The following is an 11,870-nucleotide window of genomic DNA, read 5'->3' on the forward strand; positions in this document are numbered from 1 at the left end:
CGGTCCAAAGACATGCATGGTAGGTTGATTGGCATCTCTGGAAAATTGTCCATAGTGCGTAAGTGAATGAGTGTGTGTGTGTGTGTGTGTGTGTGTGTGTGTGTGCGCGCCCTGCGATGGGTTGGCACTCCGTCCAGGGTGTATCCTGCCTTGATGCCCAGTGACGCCTGAGATAGGCACAGGCTCCCCGTGACCCGAGGTAGTTTGGATAAGCGGTAGAAAATGAGAGAGAGAGAAAGAGTCTGTGGCATGGCATAGTGCAAAGATTTTAATATAATTTGTATCCATTTATGTATTCAACTACATATTGACTTTATCAAATTGAAGCTTATATACTACAATACTAACTAAATAAATAAAACTAAATAATAATAAATAAATAAATAAATAAATAATCTATTTATTAAATCTATCTATTAAATAATACATTTATTAAATAATAATTATCTATTGCACATCTTAATCTGTGGTGATACGGTTGAGCGGTATTCATTATTATTATTATTATTATTATTATTATTATTATTATTATTATTATTATTATCACTGTTAGTGGTGGTGATATTTAATTATTTAACATTGTTGTTTCCTGTTGTTGTATCATTATTGCATAAGTGATACAATAATAATAATAATAATAATAATAATAATAATAATAATAATAATAATAATAATAATAATAATAATAATAATTGTGTTTGTTGTAATAAATAAAGCTGAACAGCTCCTACCTTTATTTTGAAATTCAATCTTCCGGTTCTGTTTTGTAATAATTTCCGGTCTGGTTGCTGACAGGCTTCCCTTGTTCCAGTCCCGAAGCAGCTCACAGCTACACACCGCTTACCGGTGACTCTTCACTTCGTTGTTTTCTCCGTTAATCCGCCAAGACGTCTTACGCAATGAGGTGTGTATTTCGTGTGTGCTAGTTTATGTTATCGTATTTGTTCTGTTTCAGCTTTAATGAACGTGATCGTTGTGGTACGTTGTTTCTATCTAGTTAGCACAATGCTAATTATTTTCATACCTCGCTTTTGCATTGGTTCACTGTAACTAACGTTTGTTTATGGCAGTGTAAGAACTCACATTTCACAGTTAAACGTCACCAAAAACAAACCAAGTCAGTTTTATTACTGTGTTGATTTTGTGAATGAATGAAACTAGTCTGGAAACACATCAAGCTTGTTGTCTTAAATATGCACCGTGTCCAGAATACAGTCTTGTTTACCACAGAAAAAAAAGCTAATAAATAACTTTATTTTAATCTTAATACATCAGTCAAACCCCTGCATCGATTTGTCTTTACTCTACATTCTGTCTAATAATGTTAAGGCTGAAAGCTGTTCATAGTAATAATATTAGGTCCTGACCAGGGTTGCCATGTCTGTAATAAGCAATTATGTTTTTTCACCCTTTTGACTTTAAACATAAAATTTACTACCTGGTTATTAAAGGCTTTTGTATTGTTAGATGCTGTCAGTATTTTTTAAATTCAATACTTCCATATAAGTAACTCGGTGTATTTAAAAAAAATACTCAAATGTCCAAACTGTTTTATTTAATGAATTACTCTGTAAGGCACAGACCTGGAATCCTGGGAAAGATCCATATCGGTTTTATGTTTGTGGTTGAATATTGATTTTTGTTTCTGTTTCACACAGAGGAGATCGGGGCAGGGGCCGTGGTGGCCGTTTTGGCTCCCGTGGTGGTCTGGTACAAGGGTGAGTGTCTAACTTTTATAATCTTACTTCATTCATCAACCTGTATATTTAAACCAGTGTAATGCTTTATACACTCTGAAAGATTTGGAGAATTTACTATGTCATACACTAGGCTTACGTCAGTATAGTTTTATAGATTCTTTGATTACATAAATACACTGCTTTATACACTTCTTTGTCTTTGCTTATGCCTTTTTTTATTTTCAGGTACCGGCCTTTTGTCCCACACATACCATTTGACTTTTATGTCGTAAGTGAATCACCTTTTTTCATTGAATCTATTACCGCTTGCTGTAAGCCACATAAATGCAAAGAATATATCACTAGGACTGACTTATTATAAACAAGGGACTACATTTACATTTGTGCATTTTTGCAGATACCCATATCCAGAGTGAATTACATCTTATTTATACAACCGAACAGTTGATGGTCAAGGGCCTTGCTCAAGGAATAGCAGCTTGGCAATAGTGGGATTTAAACACGGTTCTAGATCACTGTATACTTTATTTGGTTAACCCAGTGTTTACATGAAATACCAATCTTAATGCCTTACTGTAATAAAACATAAGCTGTCATTAGCTAAAGAAAAGGGTTTAGACAACAATCTAAACATTTCTATTACATATAAAATCGTATTTTGCCACATTTCAGTGTGAGATGGCCTTTCCACGGGTGAAGCCAGCCCCTGATGAGACTGCGTTTAGTGAAGCGCTGCTGAAGCGAAACCAAGACCTTAGTCCTTCCTCTGCTGAACAGGTGCCCTTACACTCTGTTAACCGCTCTGCAATTATCAGTTACATAAACGTAGGTCAGAACCTGGAGATTGACGAGTAAACCGATTACCTCCATGGTGTTCTTGCTCGAATAAGAGTAATCACCGATGTCATGACTGTTAGCTATAAGCATTTCATAAACAATGGCTATTTCTGAGTCTTAAAAAGAAAATGAATGGTCTGGGTCGGTGCTGACATTCTGACTTAATTTTTTGTGCAGTCTTCCATATTGTCCTTGGTGACGAAGATCAACAACATTATTGACAATTTAATTGTAGCACCTGGGAACTTTGAAGTGGTGAGTTTTACAATAATATTAACATTAAATTTCAGATCTATTTCAGCAGTTATATAATGTTTGTGCTGATCATAACTTTACAGCAAATCGAGGAGGTGCGGCAAGTGGGTTCCTACAAAAAAGGCACCATGACGACGGGACACAATGTAGCTGACCTTGTAGTTATTCTTAAGATTCTTCCTACATGTAAGTATTTTTAACACAGCACTATTTGGCTGTAGTGTAATGGCTGTGTTTGGGTGTCTCCACTGGATTTGAGTGTAGTGCAAACATGCTCTTTCCAAACTGAACATGATATAGCGAGACATTTTCCTTCAGTGAAAAAAACATTAACAAGGAAATGTCACTGTACCATTTTGGTGCTAGATTGCAGAAAAAAATATATTGATTTTGACTTCAATATTTCAATATTTTGATTTCAATATACCTTGCACCTTCCAGTGGAAGCAGTCGCTGCATTAGGAAACAAAGTAGTAGAGACTCTGCGCACTCAGGATCCCGCTGAGGGTGAGTACTGAGTATAGCCTTTACCACTCAGGCCATCCTTAAAAATATTTTGGTTTGCAGTAACAGTAAAAAAAAAAAAAAAAAAAAAAGGGGGTGGGGGTCGGTAGGTAGGTCTATTTATTTTATTTTTTTTTTTAAGTTTCAATGTGAAAAAAGTACAATTTTGGTGATGGTGATTACGTAGGTATGAATTAAAACAAATTAGCATATCGTGACGTCACTGACTGGGTCTTCATCCCGTGCCTTAGAGCGCATCATTGCAAACCTCATTTTGATGCAGGCTATATAGACCACAACAAATTTGAACGGTGACCGCGAACATTTGGTTTAATGCAGCCGCAGCCATCATTACCAAGCGCGAACCGTTGACTCTGACAGTGAATGAGAGTATGAGACGAAGCGAACGCACAGGCCATAGTGTGACATCCGTTAACCAATAGTGTAAACGTAGATTTTTTTTTATTTAAAAGAAATAACGTAGCCTTCGTTTGTATGTAGGCCTAGGCAATTTATGTATTTACAATACTTACTAAAATATAATTAATATTATTTTATTGCTTTTGTATTAGTTGTTTGAAGAGTAAAAAAAAAAAATTGGTCGGTCTTAACGCAAATTTACAACCGTCAAGTCGGTTGGACTTAAAGCAAAAAAAAAGTCGGTCCTAAATTGACAGGGTCGGTCGGGTTACGGCAAACAAGAATATTTTTAGGATGGCCTCAGGGAATGTTTCGCTGTCATTATTCACAAGATTTCTGTGTTCCATTGCTTTCCTTATCTGATTAAGTGCTGTCTATGTTGACCAACGAGACTGGCTTTGAGATCAGCTCAGCTGATGCTACAGTGAAGATCCTCATCACTACAGTCCCTCCAAACCTGCGCAAACTCGACCCTGAACTCCACCGTAAGCCCCTGAATGAATTTTCTTGCTTTATTTTTTTTTTTTTTTTTTTTTATTGTGGTCATGAAAGTTTGACCAGAGCTTTGTTTGTCTTTTCTCTGAAGTGGACATCAAGGTGCTGCAGAGTGCTCTGGCTGCCATTCGCCATGCTCGCTGGTTCGAGGAGAACGCCTCACACTCAACGTAAGAGCTCCTGTGCCTTCTCATGACCTTCATTGCTTTTCCTGGTTTTGTTGAGTTAAATCCATTTAAAGGAACTATCAAAGCCTGTTGGAATTTTAAAGCATTCCTTTATAAATGTGGAACCTCCACAGACTTTGATACTTTTTTTAAGGTGCTTTAGTGAAGTAGCTTCAAAATATCAGCTGAATGTAAATCCGAGTGTGATGTGTGTTGCTTAGGGTGAAGGTTTTGATCCGCTTGTTGAAGGATCTGAGGGTGCGCTTTCCCGGCTTTGAGCCTCTCACCCCCTGGATTTTGGACCTCCTGGTGAGTCAGGACTCCAAAGTCAGCATTTGCTTCTAGACTCTCGGATGTTCACTTTTCCTCCAAGATCCAATGGATTAGTTCTGGGCCACATTAAGCTTTCTTTTCATAATGGATTTGTTTTAAGCTCATCTAAAATTTGATCAGAAAGATTTTGAAAACATCTGAATTTTTCTTTAAAGATATTTATAAGTATCACAGTTACGACTGTAATCATTATTAATGTATTTCTGGGATTTTTACTCACTACTGGCCAGCTGAAAAGAAAGAATATATAGATGGCATTTACAAGGATGTACACATCTGTAAATTTAGGCACATGCTCTGGCCCTGTGAGCAACTCATGATTAGGTAACATACACGGCCACAAGCCATACAACAAGTGAGTAAGAAGAAAAAAGTTGGTTAATGGCTATTTTCAAGCGGCGGTTGAAGACCTACTTATTCAGGAAACATTTCAACTAGCACTTCTTTCCCTATCTTTTGCATTTAAAAAAAAAATAAAAACTTTGACACTTTTCCATTGTAACTTTGAACAAATGTTCTAAAGTCATGGTATCTTAAGTATGTAACCTAGTGAACCAGCAGTATTCAGTGCTAGAGATTTAAGCACTTATGTATGTCGCTCTGGATAAGGGCGTCTGCCAAATGCTGTAAATGTAATATATTCTAATTTAAGCCTGAGATTTTACTGACTTTAACTGTGTTGTGTAACTAGGGGCACTCGGCTGTAATGAACAATCCCTCCAGACAGCCTCTTTCACTCAACCTTGCTTACAGGTAAGCTATTTATTTTGCTAACAATTTGTCTAGTTTTGTGCTTATTGTTTCAGTTGACATGCATGTGTGTCTACGTGTGTGATGTAGACGCTGTCTCCAGATGCTAGCAGCAGGACTGTTTTTGCCAGGTTCTGTAGGCATCACAGACCCATGTGAGAGCGGCAACTTCCGCATACACACTGTAATGACCCTGGAGCAGCAGGTAAGGACTGTTTAGAATATAGTGGGAACTCTTGTAGATAAGGATTTGTTTTATGATGTGAAGTAAGCACAGGATTCACGTCCTATGTTAAGAATTATGCTGCGTGCAACGAAGCACACACAAATGTAAAAACAACAGCTCTGCCTGCAAGGTACATAACATGGGAAATCGAACAGGATAAATAAAAATCAGAAAAACACGTCATTTTTGTTTTTAATAATAAACGGAAGACATATCTTTAGATCGACGGTATTTTATTTCTAGCTGAATATCGTATACATAAGCCTATATTTAGCAATAATAGCAATGTTTCCTGTTTATTCCAGGAATATAAGGAAAAAACACAAAGTAACTACTTAAAAGGTGCTAGAACTGCATTTCTATATATGACTAATATTATTTCTTACTTATATTTACTTATAACAGTAACACCCCTGGACATGAGTGGTGACACACATTTTTATGATAAGAGCTAGATGGTATTGGAATTATATTAAAATCCCGAATTGTTTTCTTCTAAAAAAAATCTATTAGCAATTGACATAATTAATTTTTAACTGTGTCTGCAGGATATGGTGTGTTTTACGGCTCAGACATTGGTGAGGGTCCTTTCCCATGGTGGCTACAGGAAGATCTTAGGACTTGAAGGAGATGCCAGTTGTAAGTTGTCCACTTTACATAAATCTACAAAATCTTTACTGATGTTTAGTGTTACAATAGCCTCAATTTTCTTCATCATCATGGTTGTGTGTCTAGACCTGGTTTCGGAGATGTCCACATGGGACGGTGTGATTGTCACCCCATCTGAGAAAGCCTATGAGAAACCTCCAGAGCGTAAAGAAGAAGAAGAGGAGGCTTTGGAGGAGGGAGGAGAAGGGGAGGATGAAATTATGGAGACACAGGAGTGAAACTCAAAGGGATCATAGATGAAGCCAGATCCTGTTTTGCTGTTTTTAAATACCGAGACGGAATTTTTACATTGTAGTTTTGGACTGATCTATCCAGAGTCGCGAAAAATTGTGTTTTATTGTTTATTCCTATTTCATTTTTTTTTCTCCCCCAGAATTTGCTGCTCGGTCCTCGTCCCTCTTCCCTACACAAAAACGTATCCCACTATTTGTTGCTTGAACCAACTCCATGTATTTAAACTAGAGTGGGGTCGAGTTCTCCACCTTTATGTTATGTTGTATTGATGTTCTGTATTATTACTTTGTATCCATAATTGATAAAAGGGTTTTTTTTCTACATTGAGTAGAGGCCAGTTTATTTTTTGTGTAAAATTCTGTTGGTCATTTTTCACTTAATTGTACAAAGTCCTACGGTGCTGTGAAAAGGTATTTGCCCCTTCCTAATTTTATTTATTTATTTATTTATTTATTTATTTATTTTTTGCATATTTAACATCTAAATGATCCTGAAAATGAAAATTAACCACGATTAATCACATTTGTGGGGAAGCTGAGTTAAAGTTTACTTGCCACCCCCAGGCTGGGTACAAAAAAAATATTTTTCACAGCACTGTATAAGGTTCAACATCCTATGTATGGCAACTGTCTTTTTTAGGACACACACACACAGAAACAACTGGACAAGGTTGATAGACCTTGCTAAAATAGCTTTATCATTTTAAAAAAAATGTTTACAGCCATTAACAGTGTTACATTCTGTGTTAGGTTAACCACATCACAGTGAGCCTTCTGTCTTTATTTTCAGCTACTGCACATTTAGCTGTACACGTCTATGGCAAGGGAACAATGACTTACTGAATCTAAAACAGCTGTCACAGGCCCTCAGTGGTTAGCTGCAATTCTTTTCCAAAAACAAACTTCAGTAAATGATTTATATTCTACATCAACAGGTTGAAGTATGCTATTGCTGTTTGATCTAGCCTGTAAAAATGGCAAGAAAAAAAAGTATAAAATTAAAAACAATAATTTGCCTTTATTACAATTTAAATAATGAAAACAATGAATGATTGAAATATTTAGTCAAACAGAATGGTGAAATTCAGTGCTATATTCTTTAAACTGGTCCATGAATGAAGAAGGAACAAATAAAGGAGTGTAAACGTAGTTTGCTACATTACAGAATGCCCACTTTTTTTTCTGTCAGAGTAAAAAATGATCAAAAGAAATGTTTTAAATTTAATTTTAAATGATGTAATTCATTATACTTCAGGTGCTATGAACAAGCTGATAACCCATTTAAAAATCTCATCCATAATCTTGCATGCAGCAGCCCTGGTCTAGCAGAATATAGTCTTTACTAAATTTTAAAACATGTATATTCTTCCAGTCCACCTTCTATTTTAGCAGCAAGAAAAAAATGTAATCTAATTAAGGTAGTTCTCTGTACATTATAAATGCTAGTTATGTATGTAAATAAGGTTCTATAAACACCAGATAACTTCCACAGGTTAGAAGAACCTTCAGTTTGTGCACATACATCTTGAGATCTTCCAAAAACATCATTAAATGATGTATGACACAGTTTTTGCAATAAATAGAAGTACATATTACCTGCAGGTTCTGTTTATGCAAATAAATAGATTCTGGTTATTATCTGGGGTTCACAGAGCCATGGTTGCTAGTGTTCTATTTCACCCCTCCTAATGGCCATGGGCTGTGAGAATATTCTATACTACAATGTCATGAGGAGCAGGAAACGGCTTAACATAGGCCCATGTACCAGGCACCATGTACAAGGAATGTTTGGCACCATTAGTGACAGCAGTAGTATAAATTAAGGTCTTGCTGGTCATCTTGTAATAATGAGAAGGTCTCTGTGGCTTAGTTGCTAAATTATGTGCAATTTGGGAAAAGTCATCATTAACAGAGGAAAAGCATAGGGCAGTGCGTCTCCGCCAGGGAGAACCACAATTGTAAATGTTTATGTCCACCTGCACCTTGCGAGACATTTCCCTGATTTGGGTTACCAAATACTCTCAGGCACAATGATAGAGCCCTGGTAGTACAGCTCTGGTTCTCACAGAGCCTAACCATGGGTGGATCAGCTTGTGGGGAATCTGTGCAAGGCTTTCAACATGTTGGTATCAAAATCTTACTGTCATAACATTGTCTCACCGAACCAACCTGTACTGACTTCTCAGATCCAGTAAGTACAATCTGAACGCTAGACAGATGTCTCTATGTTCCTGCTGGTTGATGTTTTCTGATATTAAACTCAGGAGGTCAGTAAGTCCATGTGACCCTAAACTGCTCTCCAGCAAGTAAGGGTTGTGTCTATGGTAACTGTTTCTGTCCAGTGGGGAACTTCTCCCAAGTGGCTATAAAAGTCTTCCACCTCCAAGAAGCTAGAACTTGAGAGCTAGAAGAAGCGTCCCTTTTGCTGATACATTAATACATATCTCTTTGCATTCCAGACTTAGTACTAGAATGATAACCCTCTTCTAAACACTCATAGTTCCAGACTACAAGTATTACCACTGTGGATGCCATGAACAATCCTATCATCCTCAACAGGAGTCCTGAACTACAGGAGGTACTGTGAATATTGACCTCACCAAGTAAAAAGCATATTAATGTTTCCCACACGTTCAGGTGTCAGGGTAGCTTAAATTCGTAGTGAATTCAATAGCCTCAAGAAAATTTAGGGAGTAGAGTTGGAACTGGAGTTTGCATTCTTGCAAAAACCCACATGGGTGATACAGTTGCTGCCCCATGTGCATGCTTCACAACATTGGTGAATGGGCAGTGAGTGATATGGCTAAACAGATAATACAATGGGTGCAGTGATGGGTGAATAAACCCAGCTGATATATCATGCCCACTCAGCAGTGACTATGGAGTGGTATGACCATGGATAACCACTCAACCACATCATATATCCATAGGCATTTTGGTGGGCAAGATGAGGATGGATAAGTAATACTTGGAGGAGATAATGTTAAGGGACAACCCAACCCAGCAGGGAAAGGTGGGTCTACTTATTAATAACAGTACCACAGCACAGACATCCATAGCTTAACAAGAAAGGGTACTTGCAATATATCCAAAATATACTAAGTGAGGTAGAAGACATGAGAGGAGGCTATTAGTAGCTTTGCAGTTTTGTTGTTTACATGTAGTCCAAAGGTGTGCGAGGTGAGAAAAAGTAAAGGAACCATGACTGTTGACAACAATGACAACAGTATTTTATACAAATACTGCTTCATATGTCACTCCGCTTCATATGTTTGAAGGGCTCAGAAAAGATATCCAGCTGATTGTCCCTGGTAGTTAGTAGGGGTGAAATAGAATATACCTTATGCAAATACATATTTTCCATAGTCTAAACATAGAGGTTAAGGAACAACTTTCTGTTTATAATGCGCTAATAATTATTGTCATGATAATCCATATAATACAATAACTTCCAATGCAACAGATATATTTACATAATAGTAAAACAGAGTGAAAGGATATATTTAATTACACAGTAATTGTTTAAAAGTCTATGACCCATGTGATATCCAGTGATTAAGTACTGCACTGATTCATTATAGAGCAGAAAAAAATCTACACCACAGTGCCTTGAACACACACTGCTACAAAGCTTTTCTGTGCTACCAAATATAATCATCATCTGCACAATCTAATGCTAATGATATTATGATGAGGACCAGGCCTGCAGGCTGCTTTTGTACTAGAAGCCCCTAACAGAGATGCGACAGAGAATCCTTGTTATGTGTGTTTTGTTAACTCAAGGCATGGGACAGATACGTGTAGAATAGAAAGTGTGCAGAAAGTGCCATCTGTTCTTCCTCATATTCCATGTACCCCCATATATGGCTGGGTCATGTTTCAGATGCGATAGTTGAGGCAGAGAGGTGTACAGACAACTGCAGCGTGTACGCTTTCGCTGGAAGATTGTCCATCCGTTTTTTCTGGGACACACTTTGCCTAATGGACAAATGTTTTAATCACCGTGAGAAGATGATCCTGTCAGTCTTCCAAACATCCAAACAATGGGTCCATCCAAAATGTAAATGTCTGATGCTTTGAAATAATAATAAATAAATAAATGAATTAAACAACCAATTGAACAAGAGTAGAAGCAAGATTTCATTTTTGTATAAGAAAAAAAATCAAAAATAAAATCAAAGTTCCTTCGGTAAACATTAAAATCATGAGTCTAGAAGGACAACTAGAAATGTGGAGTCCAGTATGCCAAATGTACAGAAGTCCTTCACAGTGGAAAAAGGGAATAGTCTTTTGTGCTTTCCTGTTTTCTGACATGCTGAGCCAGATATTTGATATATTTGACATTCCCCTAATTTTTAGAAGCTGTTTATCTGCAATTTAGAAATACAATAAGGAGATAAAGGCTATATATAAGTGCAGTAATTGCCATTCATACTAATACTAAAAGTGGGTTAGTTAAAAACAAACAAACAAACAAATAAATAAATAAATTAATTAATTATTTAAACAAAATAAAAAAAAATAACCAAATAATTAAATAACAGCATAACTGGCACAATGGATTTACTGAAAAAAAAAGTATAAATAGTTAAACATGAATGTATTAAAATGCATGCATGTTACATAGATTACTGGCTGAAGTGAATATCCAGTAATAGTGTTACAAACTGAATTTTCAGAATTATACCTATTTCATATGAATAACATACTTTATATTGAGTAAAATATCATAGTCAGTTGAAAAGCCACACAAAGTGCTAATTAGGCACAACTAGTCTATACAGGACAACAAAGAGTATAAGTGACTCCTGGATCTTCTTTAATTCAAAATCCACACCAGTAACCTATCAAAGGCTGAGGTCAAGAGTGAGAGAAGAGAAATCGGGCACTTCAAGCAGCAGGCTCCGTATGACTTCATAGAAATATTTAACAACATTTAGGCAACAGTGATATTCCAGATAATGTGACACCACAGAGATATCCTGCCCTTTTCTTTGTTTTCCTTCTTTTCATTTCTAGTAAACTGATTAATACTTAGGGTTAGGGTTAGGGATAGGGATTTCTCTTTTCATATTTAAATCTAAAAATGTCATTTATAAAATATACAATTTCCTATTAAATACTTCTTTAGATAATTTCTTCTAGAGGTGGAAGAAAAACATGTACCTGAACCAAAATGACGTTTGCAAGATGATGAGCAATCGGTGTATGGGCAGCTGCTACCTTGCATTATTTGAACAAAGGAAAACACTGACTTTTTGCACACACGTGCGCACACACA

The 11,870-nt window shown here is 36.6% G+C and overlaps 1 protein-coding gene across 1 annotated transcript; it reads left to right on the forward strand.

The window, feature by feature from the left end:
- The first annotated feature begins 766 nt into the window (after window positions 1-766).
- On the forward strand, window positions 767-6,911 carry ilf2 (interleukin enhancer binding factor 2). Its single transcript, XM_060857167.1, has 14 exons — window positions 767-904; window positions 1,659-1,718; window positions 1,926-1,968; window positions 2,373-2,477; window positions 2,715-2,792; window positions 2,876-2,978; window positions 3,234-3,299; window positions 4,085-4,201; window positions 4,303-4,381; window positions 4,600-4,687; window positions 5,403-5,464; window positions 5,552-5,666; window positions 6,236-6,326; window positions 6,423-6,911. Exons 1-14 carry the CDS (start codon window positions 900-902, stop codon window positions 6,572-6,574), a joined length of 1,164 nt encoding a protein of 387 aa, XP_060713150.1. The 5' UTR covers window positions 767-899; the 3' UTR covers window positions 6,575-6,911.
- Window positions 6,912-11,870: the final 4,959 nt, after the last annotated feature.

The sequence above is a fragment of the Tachysurus vachellii genome, chromosome 21, assembly GCF_030014155.1.
Source record: "Tachysurus vachellii isolate PV-2020 chromosome 21, HZAU_Pvac_v1, whole genome shotgun sequence".
In the NCBI taxonomy this organism is placed as follows: domain Eukaryota; kingdom Metazoa; phylum Chordata; class Actinopteri; order Siluriformes; family Bagridae; genus Tachysurus; species Tachysurus vachellii.

Bases quoted from the DNA above. Each gene is read 5' to 3' on its own strand.
- ilf2 (XM_060857167.1), top strand. The intron at 1,969-2,372 runs GTAAGTGAATCA...GCCACATTTCAG, and splicing joins TACCATTTGACTTTTATGTC to TGTGAGATGGCCTTTCCACG. The intron at 4,382-4,599 runs GTAAGAGCTCCT...TGTGTTGCTTAG, and splicing joins GAGAACGCCTCACACTCAAC to GGTGAAGGTTTTGATCCGCT.